Consider the following 15,724-nt stretch of genomic DNA (forward strand, 5'->3'; position numbering starts at 1 on the left):
AGAACTGGGTAACCTTCCTAATTGGGCTAATTCTTCTTAATATAATTAAACTAGTGGTAAGCTCAAACTTTTCCTCTTACTTTCATCAAGACATACTTGATTCATTTCAGCCATGGTTTCCCATAGCCAGCTATCAACAGGGTTTATAGATTCTCTGTTCTCCTCTGCAAACACTTCAAAGCACAGTTAGAATTGTAACTCCAGTGTTACAATAAGTAACATAAGAATAGTTCATAAGAATAAGGAGCCACAGCAGAGGGCAAAGGTAAGGAGTAACTCATTACACAGATGTGATACTCGTGGAGTGATGAATGTGTGAAGTGACTTGGAAAAATCTCTTTGCAGGTTGGATAATGTTATTTCAACAGCTGCTGTGTGATTTATTATCTCTGTTCCCTCTCCTGTAATATCACCTAGACATCCTTTAAATAGAAAGAGTCCCTGAAGTCACACCTTTTAATTGAGAAGGGATGGTGAAAGAAAAAAAAAAAAAAAAGCATTTAATTAGCTCCAGAAAATGCTTTTCTTTTAGCTGTGTTTCTAAACTCCTTCTCATAATCCCATAGTGCTTTTCAGCTAAGCACCTCATAGCACTTCTCAAGCCTAAGGTCACTGTAGTGTAGACTGAGAAAAATCCTACTTGTAACTACGAATTGCTGCCTCTCCTCTGCAGTATGCTGATTTTCAGTGCTGCAGTTGTCCTTTGGGCACAAAACCCACCTTGTTTTCAGCCTTGGATCTCTTTTTAACATCCATAATTCTGCTGGCTTCGGTGGATTTTTTTTCTCCTGGTGCAAATGTCGAAGGAATGAGACACAGGAAAAGCATAACAACATAAGAGGTATGTAACTTTCCACTTAAGGCTGTTGACTTGCTGTTGATTTTGGAAATTTTTCAACATGTGTAAGTCCTAAAGACTTTAAGCACACAATTAAATCAAATATGTTCGTAACTTGAACACGCAGTAGTTACACATGTAAACTATAATGAAAAATTGCATAGAACTCATTTCACTACTGAAAAATAACAAAGAGTTTCTCCAGCATCTGTTGACTTAAAAATGGTATTCTGAACAAGTTCCAGGTATCAAAAGAAGATATGTGTTTTCTTCAGTTTTAGCATAAAAAGAAAAAAAAGAAAAAAAAAGAGAATTTCTAACAATCATCAGGAACTAAAATCTTGTATGAAAGTATGGAATTTTGAGTTAGGGTTAACACTTTTATTGAGAAACATTTTATAAAGAAAAATGTTTATATTTATACATGGATTTTTTTTTCTTTTTGGAGAAAAAAATCTAGGAAAAGAGAGGACATATTATTGACCTAAAACAACCTTTACTGAAATTAAAATGGTTGAGTACAATGAAAAATGAGGATTCCAATTCTGACTGCAAGGTAAGTGAGAAGAAAACAGGACACAAGCTGCACACTATAGCACAGAAAATATGAGATTTGGCAGCACTTCCTTAAAAAAACCAAAATTTAGAAGGCTTGGTTGGAATTTGTTTCACCTAACTGTACAATGTAGGTATGTTTAGCAAAGCTAGACATCCAGGAGATTTTCAGTCAATGGACACTTTCAGGACATGATCAAACTCATTGCACTTTAGATGTTTAAACCAAGGGAATTTAATTGTGCCATATAAATGTGTTTTCTTTTCTGTGGACTAACCATGTATTGACATTGGACCAGTTGGAGACCAGCTGGGTAGATTGTAAAAGTTGGTGTGATGATCTACTCTAGAAGAGACAATGGTTTTGAAAGAAACATTTTACAGAAAATACCAGCAATTTCTTGACACAATCAGAAATAACTAGAGACTGTGTCAGAAAAGCCAAACAATCATGTTAAAGCTCTTCTAAAATCCCAAACACAGGAGATGATTTTGGGTTTTATTAAAAAAACACAATTTTGACAATCTGAGTAACTGGTTTCCTTTTCCTTTTTGCATGGGGTAGATATTTTCCTTGTTCCCCATCCCTCCAATAATTATTTATTCTATGATTCTCTTCACGTCTTCTGCAAAGATATTTTTTCTTCTTTTTAAAAAATCTATATGTTTTCTCTAATTCAGCTGGATTTTGCCCCTCTAAGTAACATGTAAGGCACTCCAACTCTTGGAGACAAATCAGTTTGCTCCTAAAAGTATCTTGCTTGAACTTTAGCTGGGAAAGTGCCACAGGGTGAATGGAGGGAGCATGGCAATGTTTTGTAAAGTCCATGCACTTTGTGCTGCTCTGGTGCTGTGTCTGCTCACCACATCCTGCCTGCCTGGCTACTGGGTTTCATTCTGACACCCTTGTGCCTAATGAGCAGCAGAGCAGGATGCCAGCAATATGTTCTGGGGAGCATGAGTAATCCCTGGTGTCTGAGAATAGAATTGGGATGAGCAACCCTGTGAAAAGCCAGTAATTCCTCTTCTTTCAGCCTCTCTCTGCTCTGACTCACACTTCAGATGATGCCCTAAGGTCAGCTGATGAAGAGATCTGAATTTCAGTGCAACTTAAGGGTGCACTGCCACTACTGGGGGAAGTACTTGTCCATTTAAAAGTCCTTTTAGCTCAGGAAACTAACTCAACGAGGGGATTCTGCTTGTCTTGCAGCTGCTTTGGCCCTCACCATTGTTAAGTTTTACTCAAATATTTCATTTCATAAAATGGTCCTTCACTAGCAATGGGGAAAACTGCACAGGCAGTATACATAGGGTGAAAAACAAAGAGAGCTGAACTTCATTGGAACTTGGCAAATATTTTAGTGTCTGCTTTGCCCAAGAATTTGTGTTGGCTGCTCTGGTTGGAGCTGCAGTGACAGGGTGCCTTGGAATTTTTCCTGGATTTGACTTTCAGGAAGGAGGGTGTTCCCCAAATAAAGCCATTTGCATTGCAGGACAAAAGCCAAGCTCTACCTAATAAATGTCCCAGGCAAACACCAGTCTTTTGGCAGACTTGATCACTGCTACCTGTTGCTGGGCAAACTGGTGTTTCCTCTGAAGCCAGTGATGTCCTGGACAGTGCTGGACTACTGGATTTGATCCACTACAGCTGTTAGTCACAGTGGGCAGAGGTGCAAACATCCATCACCTCTAGAAATTGCATCCTTCAAAGCAAAACTTTAAAAATTGCTTCTCTGCTTATCTCCTCCAAGTCTTTTTACTAAGAATGTCACAATTCATATCATAGCAGTCTTGCATCAACCATAGATTTTGCCTGCAGGTCCTATTTTAATCTTGAAACACATCATATATTGCTTCTCCTGATTGCTTCACAGGTCCATGGGGGTTCTTACTTGGAGGGGAAAAGAAGGGGGAAGGCATCTGCTTAGGTCCAGAAGGGATTGTCTTTCAGTTTTCTATGGAGATGGCTTCCTGTAGGTGGGTGGCCTTTTATTCATGCAGCCAGTGAGTTGCTGACTGAGAAATCTGTGCAGGGAAATGAGCTTTGTCCTAATTCCACTGCAATCAGCTGGGTCAGGGAGATTCTCACATGCTTTTTTAAAATGAGTTCTGAATCAGTATTTTAAAAGATGTTGCCATACATTAACAGAATAACATTGCCCAACACCTTTTGACTGACAGGCAATGCTAGGCTGAGGTAGGGAGGCTGCCTGACCATTAACATGGGTATTTATTTGACTACCTGCCTTCAGACAGCACATTTGAGGGCAGCTTGCCAAATGAAAAGTCCACTGAGTGGCTGGAATCATTAAAGCAATGTGCTTTACCTTGGGGGACAAAGCCCAAGGCCTGGTCCCTTTATGGCATGGCTGCTTTAGCAGAGAAAGTTAAAAACTATCCCCACAGACTGTTACCAGAAGACATGTCCAGAAGATTTGGTCATCCACCTGACTTCACCCTATGGTGGTGAAGAGTTGTGATGGGATTGGAGGTTAAACAAAGTGTGAAATTTGCTGTTTCTCTTTTAGATCTGAAGGCAGCTTTCATGCCTATAGCTTGTGCATATTTCTTCAATAACATTAGACATTCTGTAAAAATTTCACCTTCTGTTTTTAAGAGGATGAAGCTTATCAGTATAAAACAAACCAACTTTTTTTCTGAGTTTCTTTCCTTAGAGAGGAAAAGTTGCACAGACACTGTATGTCTCTCACAGATACCTCTATTTTCTAATGGTTTTCTGTTTAACCTTTCAGCATGCTCTTCAATATTAGCCTGCTTGTCATTTTTTTGATAAATTGCACCCTGAGTTTACTACACGCTGTATTTATGTCTGTGCTATTTTTCAACTGCAGTTTTGCTATTTTTAGAGCTTTATCAATAAATAGTGATGTGGGCGGTTGTGTTTGGTTAGGGGTTTTTTTTGTGTGAGGCTTTTTTATTCTACAAAATAATCCACAAAACACTGTCTGGACTTCTTTTGATGTCACTGGCATCTGGTTCTTAATCTCTGAAGTCTTTCTTTCCAGACTGTCTCTTGGACGATGGGACTATTTTTATTCAGAGATACTGAACGCTGGTTATTATCATGGGAACAGTAGGTGATCACACCCACAGTGCTATCCAGACTCCCTGCTGCTCTGGAGCTGCTGAAATTTTCACTCAGAGAGAGGCAGACTTTAGAAGAAGTGCCTGAACTGCTCATGTACCTATTCTATAATTTGGCACCCACCTGGAGAGACAACTGTGTTTCCTTATGTTGCCTCAGTTATGCTCCTTTCTGTAGGAAAACCAAAAACCTGCTGTCTCAATCTCTCAAAAATAGGCTGCTGCATTGCATTGTCCTGACTCACCAGGAAGGCTGTCATGGTTGGAAATTTGCAGAGATGCTGTAAGCATTTGGGTGGATGTTGAGTTTATAATTGCCAATGTTCATAATGATGCTATTGCTTTATAATGTTCTTTTAAAAGTAAATGGCAACACAGCTGGTGATTTTCTTCTTACTCCCCATCATCCCATTAGAGGACGATGCTCTCCAAAAAAAAAAAAAAAAAAATAAAGCAACTATTGTGAAGCCTCACTGAAAAACTGTCCACCTTCTCTAACAGCATAAAGCATTTCTCTGCTTGTGTCACTTGGCTGAGTATTGAGTTCTAGGCTTTTGCCCTCATCCCTCGATGTCTTATCCAGATTCCTGGAGACAGTCCAGTCCTTTCTGTTAAAATACTGCAGTTGCTGCTGTGCTGCAGCATATGTATTGACAGGGGAGGCCGAAATGCCAGGCTCTGCTTCTCGTTGACTTTTGCTGACTGCCTTAATGATCAGCCACTTTGATGCATTACATATAAATACCTCTCTTTGTCTAGTGCTTTTCATAGAGTACCTTTTTGTTATGTTTGCAGCTTGAATTTAGAAGGGAAAAATAAATTTAAAGCTTCCTTTACATTAGGAAGACTAGAAAATGGTCAATGTAGATTAAAACTGCTGAAGGAAAAAAATGGAGAGAATCTATAGAAAGTAAGCAAAATACTGTGTGAAACCTTCCTTAATGATCAATGGAATTTATTTCTAATAAAAGGAACTTTAGGCCAGACCTAAATAATCTACTCTGATACAAATGACTAACTAATTACTGGTTTATCCTTGAGGTAAAATCTTTGGCTTTTGCAAAGTGGAAATGGAAAACTGATGACTTTCCATGTTTCTGTCACAATTACCCAGGAAGGAACACTCATACCTTCTGGGTTTGTTGGCTGGGTTTTGTTTGCTTGTTTGTTTTGTTTGGAGCTGTTTGTTTGTTTGGGGGTTTTGGCTCTTTTTTTTTGGTGGGGGGAGTTGATGGAAGTGGAGCAGTTTCTTTAGCTTAAAATATGTTTTACTCCACTCGCTTCCCAGCTTTGGATTCAGACTGTTTAAGGCAATTTTTCATTTTCCCCTCCCCCTCAACCCATCAGAAGAACCGACAGAAGCGGGAGGGGAAAAAATTCCTTTTAGACATGAAGACGGTACCAGCATTAGTATAATGATTTTCACTTTGGCAAAAAGAAAACTAACAGCAAAGTGTCATTTGGGTGCATCAGGAGAACAAACACAGCAGTTTCCACCGCGCAGAGACAAACGGTATGTTGTCACGAAGACATTTCCATTCAGCGCTGTACTTTCACCACCTGTGCAGCTCAGAGCAAGAGGACAGTCCCAGGTTGGGAGCTGGGCTGTGTGGTTCGCGTTGGGAAGCCTCGCTCGGCTCTCAGCCCAGCCGCAGCTCCTGCAGCCCCCGCTCCCCAGCCGTCCCAGAGCCGACACACGCTTGGACAGCAGGAGCCTTTTGTTCTGGAGCTCGCAGCTCCTCTGCATTCCTCCCACGTACGGTCTCGTGTCTCACCGCCTGCTGCTGCTCCCCGCTACCCAAAGGTGATCTACCTTCGGCGGGCCGGCCGCGGGGCAAGGAGCTCTTGTTTCCCACCGACAAATGAGTAGGGTTAGTGAATTCAGAGAACTTATAAGCGTGGCGCTTACAGACAAAAGAGCCCCCTTTCACTTGTGTCAGGGCAGCGGCAGGGCTCGCAGCTCCGAGCGCCCGGAGTTGGTGTTCACCGGGATGGAATGAACAGCTCCCGGCCGGGACAGCGCCACACCGCCACAGCACCGGCACGGTCTGGTGTGACCAACCTCCGGAGCGGGGCAAGACTGCAAGGAGGCACTAGTGTTAGCGGAGTGACAGGCAGCACACGAGAGCTGAGAGGAGAATTTCTCTCCCCAACGCGGCACGGGGCAGAGCCAGGCGGGGGCCGATGCTCCTGCCCGCCGGCGGCTGCCGGACCCCGAGGCCCTGCAGAGGGCGAGAGTGACCCAGACGGGTCAAGTTCACGGGCAGAGGGGCCGCTCGGACGGCAGCCGCCGGACGCCCGGGGGTGGCCGGAGCGCCAGGGGCCGGAGCGCGTCCCCGCGGCCCCTCAGGGCCGCCCGGCTCGTCCCCGCCTGCGGCCGGGCGGGACCATCTCTCCCCGTGGCGAGGGGGGGGCGCGCTCCGCCCCGGCTCCCCGCCCGGCCCGCCTCCCCCCCGCGCGCGCAGAGCGCCCCTCCGCCTGGCGCGCGGCGTGGTCACGCCCAGCGCAGGCATTAACGCCCCCCGGCGCGGGGCGCGGGCGGCCGCGCATCTCCGGCGGCTCGGTGCGCTGAGGGGCGGGCGCGGAGCGGCTCCCAGCGCCAGCCCTGCGCTCCGCCGCCCCGCTCTGCGCCGCCGGACAACGCCATGAAGCCGGCGGTGCTGGAAGTAATGAGGATGAACCGGGTGTGCAGGATGGTCCTGGTCACTTCCGTGGGCTCATTCATCCTCGTCATCTTCTATTTCCAAAGTATGTTGCACCCAGGTAGGGCACCGGCACCGCAACCGCACCGGCATCCCCGGCAGCACCGGCCCCGCTGAGGGCAGCGCCCGCCCCGCTCCCCGCCGGCGCAGGTGGCGCCCCGGGAGCCCTGATGGCTCTCGGTTCCCTGCTCCCGGCTCTCGGTTCCCTGCTCCCGGCTCTCGGTTCCCGGCTCTCTCTCGGCTCTCTCTCGGCTCCCGGCGCCGCTGCGGCAGGCTCGGGGCTCGGCGGCGGCGGGCGCAGCAAGGTCGCCTCGTCCCCCGCAGAAAACTTCCCGCGGGAGGGAGGAAAGTTGGTTTATTTAAGAATTTTATGTTCCGCTTTACGTCGTGCGGTTGGTGAAGGGGGACGGGAGGCGAGAGCGGCTGGCGAGCGAGCCGTGGCGGAGCGGCGCCGGGAGCTGCGCGGTCCCCGCGGTCCCTCAGTGCCGGCGGCGGGACCCTCCCGTCCCCTCTGCCAGCCGGGGCCGCGGGCTCTCGTGTGCCCAGCTGCGCGTGTTCCGAGGTGTCAGGGCACCCCGCCCGAGCAAGGGCACCCGCCACCGCCGGCGGCAGCTCCGCGCCGGCTCGCCCGAGCTGTCCGGAGCGGCGGGGCGGCTGCCCGGCACGGCCCTGCTTGTCCCGGTGCTCGGGTGGAGCCGCTGGCTGGGCACGAGTGTCCGCAGGGCTGCCGAGCGCCGGGCAAGGCTGCGGGGATCGCCTCGGATCCCAGGTACCTAATGCGACTTCAGCCTTTCAGTTTCCCTCCTGCTAGGGATGGAGCTGTACCGGGAGCAGCAGTGCTGGCTCCCAGGGAAGTCCCACGTAGATCAGCTGCTGATTCACACACACAAAGGTGGGATTGGGCAGTGGAAACTTCATGCCGTGTCAGCTGTGTGCACAGACCCGTCGCGGATGCTTTGCGCAGCTTGGTGAAATCTGTCCAGCATGGCAAAAACAAATAATTTCGAACTGTCTGTCTCACTTTTTCCCCTTTCTGCCTGAGAAATGACGTGGAAATTGCACTTGCAGTGTGTTTTTGGAAGGATCTGACAGCTGAGCAGAGGAGCGAGGCTGGTAAGAGGAACTGATCCTCTTGGAGGGCCAGCAGCTGTAGCTGCCACACTGGCCACACTCCTGGGCAGCCAAATACTCCCAGCCATACCTGTTATTATCTGCTGCCAGTTCCCAAGTGTCCTGGCTATGGGCATGTAGCTGTAGCTGATAAGGGAATTGCAGTCCAGTAAAAAGAAAAAGGATGTATTCAGATGGACTCTTTCTTTCCCTGCTTGTGGCTCCCATAGTTGCTATATGTGTATGTGGCACTTAGAGACGTAGCTTAGTGGTGGACTTGGCAGTGCTGGCTTAGTGATTGGATTCAGTCTTAGAGGTCTTTTCCAACCTGAATGATTCTACGAGAAATTATTTTTCCTGAAAGTTTTTGGAGAGTTTTTCGTCAAATGGTAGAGGCTTGGTGCACTGATAGAATTAGGAATCTGTAGATTTGCTGTTCTGTGGTGAAGCCGAGTCCTGTTTGGTGTTTTTCTATCAGCTGCCTGCTCCTCCGGAGTTGGTATAATTTGCTTGATGAATGTGTTCTTGTATGGTGCCCATCTGTGTTAATACCTGCCAACTTCTTGGAAAAATTAGCATATTTTTTTCTTTCCTGCTGTGTCTGCCCTATGCTTACTGGTTTCACAAGGAGTGCTCAGTCCTTAGCAGACCTGGAGAAGGCTAAATTTCTTCAAGGCACCATGCAGAACTGTTGGTTCTAACACAGCTTCACCAATTTAGTAGAAGTGTGATATTTTAACTGGTGGAGTTCCACAGATAATATAGTTTGGAGGACATATTCAGAAAATTTGGCCAAGACTTATTATTTCCCCTTGTTTCAGAGGAATTATACTGCTGGAACACAAAGTCAGCATGCAGTAGGTGAGAGAGTAGGCTAAATATTCTTCTGTGAATTTTTGAGTGTAGAAAAAATCGCCTTTTAAGAATTTTCTCTATGCTCTATAGTAACTGTTGGAGATTATGGCTTTATATTCATTGTATTGTGAGGCTATAAATAGGTTGAGATTTTAGTACAGTTCAAAGGATTTAGCATAAACTCTGAGGAGAGAATGCGGTGCTGTGAAATCACCAGGAGGATAATGTGCACCCATTTTCTGTGTGACACATATTTAGGTTGCTAGTGTGAGTGGAGTGGATCTGAAAATAAGTAGATCACAACCTTTAATGTGTATTTTTGATCATGACTGATTCTGCTTTTTTTGGGTTTTTTGCGGGCTGTTTCCATAGTGGAAGCTGCTGGGAAGCTTCAAGCCCTACTTTAGTCCAGCACAGTGCCCTGTTTGGGTCACACATGGTTTGCAAGGCTGGGACAGCTGCTCTCCCAGGTATCTGTTATGCCATTGGATGTGTTGCCATCCTGGCAGTGTGAGTGATCGATGAATGTAGAGTTCTTGAAGGGTCAGGAAAGAGGGAGGTGGTAGAGCTGTCAATGTGATGAACATTGGGTAGCAGCTCATTTTTAGGAGTTAAATCTTTATTGTAAGATATGTTCATAACCCTTCTTGTGTGTCAGAATTCACTGCAGACAGACCCTGGGCAGAGCGTGGGTCAGGACTGGAGGTATTATGAGCTTTCAAAATCTTGGCTAATGCCCTTTTTGTTGTTGGAGGTGTTCTAAATTTGAGCTGGTCCCCACTGAAGCACGTCTTCAAACAGCTGCAGGAGGGAGCTGTCTCTCATCTCTGGCTTGCCAGTCTCACTGTTAGTGGTAGCTTACCATGCTCTTTAGCAGAGGCACTTTGTAATCAGAATTGGATGAAAAATTCCCACCCAAACCTTTTGGAGAGAAAATATGGTTTCCAGATAAGCCCTCAGCAAGAAGTGTCAGCTCCTTGCTGTCGTTTTCTTGACCCTCAGAGTTCTCTTGGTGAATTTCAGGAGGCTACTTCCAAAGCTTTCTCACCAGTTTTAGGTGTGAGAAAGCCAAAGTGGAAGATGCTAGACAGCCACCAAATGATGAGTCCAACCCTCTTGGGGTTAAGATAAATCTTTATCCGTTAGATGAGGATTTTTTAGTTTAGAAGGTTTGAATGTGAAAGTCTTGCTTAGAAATGTGAGAGACAAATTTCTGCTGATAGCTTTTTGTTTTCTTTGGGATAAAAAAAAAAAGAAAACTGCATAGTTAACAGAAGACTTTCTTAAAAACAAACAAGCGAAAAACCCAAACAACATGAACACACCCAATGCCTGAGGCTGGGAAGATGAGCTTAGCCTTATCTTTGGAAAAGAATATGATGTGTGTCCCTTGTGCTGTATCTCAAATACTAACAAATTCATATTGGAAGGAAATCAGGTGCTTTTTACTCTTCTTTTTTTTTTTCATTTTTTGACTGTGTACCCATTCTTTGTCGGGGAGCCAGCTGTAAATGTGCTGTTTGGTTATTGCACCTTTGCATTGTGTGAGTTTTGTCAGAGATTGCCTGTGAGCTTGGGAACAAACCCTCCAAGGCAGGTTCTCCAGCCAGCTGGTGGGGGAAGGTGAATGGTGCTGCTTCTTAGTGCTCAGGACCACTGTAAAGAAAACTTTGGAGATGATCCTGCCTGTTGTGGCTTATCTGGGGCTAAGTTTGTTCCCGAGGGAAGAAATGGTAGTGGGAACTTGGATGTTTTCCTATTGCCTGTCTAGCCTTTTCTGGAAAAAAACCCATGCTGCAGTGTTTGCTCTAGCTGGAGATACAGCAATATTCAGCTGATTTTCCCTGTCTCTTTTGCTCGAAATATTTTTCCCCTTCACTCTCCTGCCATGTGCTATCTAGATAACTGAGTGCAAGCTGATTATTGCTTCATGCTCCTGGAACTTCTGTCTGTGTGAAATAGGTCAGTCTTGGGGTTTTACATGACAGCCCACCATAGTTTTATCTGCTGCATTTCCTGTGAAATCAGTTTGCTCACTAGGCTTTAGCCTGCCTGCACTTTCCCAGATGTGTTTGCTTTGTTCTGGAGGCTTCCCAGCTGCAGTGAGTGGGGACTGAGAGTCAGGGACTGAGTCAGGAGCTGCTCTGCCAGCCTGGGGGTCACACTGCTGGGGTGTTAGCATCCCTCAAGATGTAAAATTCCTCACAGAGGCAGAATGATTTATACTATCTTTGTTACCTCAGACAGGTTTATGAAACTAACTTATTCTAAACCTGATTCCCTTCCCACCCCTCCTTCCCACATCTTTTTGCTCTATTTTTGATCTCCTGTTTTAGACTTGTCCTGCTCTCCTGTGGATGCTAGCAAATGTTGGATCTCAGAGGTCAGACTTGCCTCCTGCCCATGATTATCTCAGTTAAATATGCAGCACTGTATGACTGATAGCTGATGTCTACCTTTGCTCAAATATCAGAACAACTCAGACCACATGAGATTTTTTTCCCTCATGTCTGAAAACAAGCTCACCATTGGTTTTGATGGAAGATTCTGTTTGAAAATCAATGCAGCAGTCTCCCATCTTGCAATTGATCCTCGCTTTCTCCCTTGCTTACAAAGGAGAATGAGATCTGCAGGGCAGTTGGGTGTGTGGCATTCCTTTGATGGACCCTGTATACTGCTTTTAAATTATTCTCTTTGGGATGCAGAGAAGTGGAGTTCATTTGACAGCCTCAAGAAACTGGCCCTCGTTTAATTGCATGCAATGAAGTCCACCCCCCAGAAACCCTGCCGTGTGCTCTATCTGTTTGTTGGTGTCCCAAGAAGCTTTTTGGAGATTTCCGTGGAACTGTCAGCAGTGTGAGCAAACTCACTCTGGTCACTCCTCTCAAAGGTACTGTAGTCTGGAACTGCCTTAAGTTGAGAGTTAAACTGCTCTTTGTATTTTGTAGAAGTCTTCCTGGTTAGTGAATATTAAACTTATTAGAAGAGCAACTTTTTTTATTGCAGTACAAATGAGTGTAGCTTTTTGCAACAACTGCTTGCTGAACTTAAGAAATAAAAATCTGCCTCGGAATGTGTTCAAGCAAAAATTACCTAGGTAATTACAGTCACAGTGATGTCTTATTACATTTTAACTTGTCAGGATATTTATTACTCCACAGTTACATTTTCTAGCCTGTAGGTTTTTATAAGCTTTTATTTTTGTTAATACTGTGTATCAATATTGGGAAAGTATGTGCTAACTTTCAGAGCACTGACACTCTATTCATGGCTGTAAAAGTGTCATGACTTAGCTAAAGTAACTTTTTCAGAGATAAAGTCAGTGTATATGGAAAAGTTGTTTTGAACTTAGCAAAATAATATATAGAGAAAATGCACAGTGCTTTTTATGAATAAATTTGCACAATTGTTTGGGTGCAACTCGTATCTCAATTTTATTTCATATTCAGAAATATGAGCATATTTCTGAATTCTAAAATTGTTTCCATTACTTTTCAGAAGTGACAGGTAGTTTATCTTGTACTGTACCATGCAATTAACTCTAAAAGTGGTTCAGACAATTGGAAGAAATTAGATTCATGTTACTTTTTCCAAAGCCAGCACTAGTGCATTTTGTTTGACTCTGTTGCCAGATGTACTACATCAAATCCTGCCTGACAAAGCTGCTGCAGTTGTCCTTGTGTGAATGTCATTCCAGCACAGTTTTTTTCCTCCCAAGCCTTTTGGGCTGATGCATATGTATTATGTATCTCTGAGTTGATCCTGAGGGAGTTAAGGACTGGGATGGGGGACACAATGATTTGAATCTGATGGTTTTTCTTTCTGATTGTTCTGATTGTGCTGTTCAAAGCCAGCGTTTGAGTTCTGTATGTGACTTGTCTAAGTGTCAACAGACATTAAATGAAGCATTAGATGCATGGGTGAAGGGCCCAGTTGAAATCAGTGAAAAGAGAAGGACTTTTCCCCTTCACATTAAAGGACTGAAATGAAGTTCAGGAATGATGTACTTGTGTTGACCTGGTGTGCCCAGGATAAGGATGATGAGATGTCTGTGGTGTGTTACTTAGATTCAGCAGCCACCTGCTATCTTACAAGGATAACATTTCAAATCACATTCACGTTTTGTTGGATGTTCCTGCTCCCTGTGTAGCCCATTCATGTAGGATCTTTGTGGTATTTGTTCTTACAGTTGCAATTCAAACTGATTTCAGTTAATTCCTCATTATTTGTGTTTCAGTATCCAGGTTATAGATAGTGTCTTGTTATGGGCAGAATGCTTGCATGTGACAAAGTGGTGTTTCTGGCACAAGCCTCATGCTCTTAGCTAGAAGATGAGACCACCAGAGACTACTGCGAACCAGTGAAAGAATTCAGTTCCTAATTATCTCTGCTTAATGCCACCAGACATAGGAATTTTCTTGGATTTCAGTTTTGTGAATGTAATCAGCAGAGGATGCAGTGTGTTCCCCCTTCATAAAATTGTTTGACACGTGAAACTAAAGTTCCATGGATAAATCAAAATTTTTCCTGCCTATACCCTTGGACCCTTGGTTGCTTCTCTTGTGTAATATTCTCATCCCCTACATTTTATTAAATGCTGATCAATGAATGTGGTTTGTTTTCTTGCCCTCTCCACATGCTCCTTCATAAGGAGCTAGCTGTTGGTGAGATTGTCTGGAGTAGATCCATTCCCTTCTGTCAAACTGAAATTGCAGTTTTCCATATGAATGGCCTGTGTTAGATCTCAGCTCCCTCCTCACTGTCCTCTCGGGCTGTCTCACCACATGTAGCATCACCAGGAAGTTCCTACCTTATGCATTTAACATTTAAATACCCAGGGTTTTGAAATTATTTAAAAATAGCAATGCTTTTTTTGGGTTGCTTTTTACACTGTGCCCAGTGTTGGCGATGAAAGCAGATGACAGCTTTCCTTTTGGCCACATTAATTTTACACATTAGAGATGAGGTCCTGAATGAGGCATTAACATTTAGGTTACAAGCATCAGAAGGGAATGCTATTTAAAAGAAATAAAATTAGATGGCTGCCACTGGAACATTTGAAGGAAAATGTTCATTAGAGCACACTGACTGACATTGAGGCTAGATTTGGAAACTTAGTATTTCATGTTTTTTCCCCTGAGAAATTTGAATCAGTGGATTAAAAAAGCTGAGTATGAGCACTTATAAAATGCTGACTGGAAAAAAAAATGGCAATGCACACAAATGTGTGTGAATATGCTCATGCACTCACCCATCTTCCCACCCCTACAGAATCTGTAGTTGGTGGCCCAGGTAATCCAAATGCATTGATTTCTGAAGTGCAAACCCTTTTCTCCTAACAAGGCTGCTCTAAGGAGTATGAAGTTCTTTGCTATTAAAAGAAGCCCCAGAAGTGCCAAGGACTCCTCATAGGTGCCTTTGTTATTTTACCAATTGGAATGAACAGTAAGTGTGGTTTATCATTTCTGTTATTCCTTCTCAACTTACACGTTCGGAAACATCCAGCTTGAGAGATGTAATGGTTTTATGAATTCTTTCTAGGCTGCAGAAAAGCAAGAATTTTTACAGTTTATCAGTGAATCAGTTTGACCAGTAAGAGTAGCCCTTTCAAGGTAGCCTTCATCTCGTTTGTGCCAGGCTGTAGACACTGAGGGATGACTTTGCTCCCTCACTATCAATCACTGCTGCGACAGCTTCACACTCCTATGAAAAAACGTAAAAGAAAGTGCTGGGGGAAATGGAAAATACAAACAATGCAATCGAGCAGAATTTCTCACAGCACTGTGATTCCGGGGGTTTGGGAGATGCTAACTCCATCCAGCAAATGCCATGGAGGTAGGTGGACTGACTGCAGCTCCAGGTGTGAAATGCTCACATGGTGCTCTCCTTAGTCACTCAGGAGCAGAAGATTGTGTCCTTTTATGTTATTTGGCTGAGTGGTGGCAGACGATAGTTTTTAATTGCAGAGTCCACGTATAAAACCTTCAAGGAATAAAAGGCTTTGTTGGGTTTCAATCCACACTTCTCAAACACATTGTACTCTGTAAAAAGAAGAGAACTGTGGTGGTGATGCTTTGTTGTTGTTTGGGGTTTTGTTTGGTTGTTGTTTTTGTTTCTTTTTTTCCCCCTTTTCTTCTGTTTTTCTTTTATTTTTAAGACCTGGACCTTCACGATATATTTTGTAGATGGCAAAAAAGGTGAAAAGGTAGGCTTGAAGACCCTTAGAGTAATGCCTTCTGAATTCATTTAGCAAATGACATTGTAGCTAATAATTTTTATGCTTTTTTGGTTGATAAATGGTTGTATAAAGGAATCAAAAACTTTTAAATGGATAGCTCATAGGGATTTTTGAATTAGGCAAGGTAGACATATAATTAATAAGGTGACTATAATTGGATCTCATGGATGATCTTTACTGTAATACCTTGTCTTAAAACAAAGAGCTTTAGGTAGTTAAAATCCTTTTAAGGACTATTTGCATTATAGTGCTTTAAAGCTGATTGGTATGCAGGCAGAACAGAAATGTCTGTATTATCTGAAGTGACCTGACATGGAATAG

The 15,724-nt window shown here is 44.1% G+C and overlaps 1 protein-coding gene across 2 annotated transcripts in view; it reads left to right on the forward strand.

Moving 5' to 3' along the window:
* The first annotated feature begins 6,988 nt into the window (after window positions 1–6,988).
* Window positions 6,989–15,724, forward strand: part of CHST11 (carbohydrate sulfotransferase 11) — a 140,192-nt gene continuing 131,456 nt past the window's right edge. Inside the window, exon 1 of one of the 2 annotated variants that reach the window (XM_085049655.1) lies at window positions 6,989–7,261. In XM_085049655.1, coding sequence (XP_084905781.1) covers window positions 7,144–7,261 — 118 coding nt within the window. In that variant the 5' untranslated portion in view covers window positions 6,989–7,143. The remainder of the gene's footprint in view (window positions 7,262–15,724) is intronic. The other variant, XM_085049656.1, reaches the window with a different exon arrangement.

Source organism: Lichenostomus cassidix, chromosome 1Ab (genome assembly GCF_008360975.1).
Source record: "Lichenostomus cassidix isolate B80296 chromosome 1Ab, HeHo_3.0, whole genome shotgun sequence".
In the NCBI taxonomy this organism is placed as follows: domain Eukaryota; kingdom Metazoa; phylum Chordata; class Aves; order Passeriformes; family Meliphagidae; genus Lichenostomus; species Lichenostomus cassidix.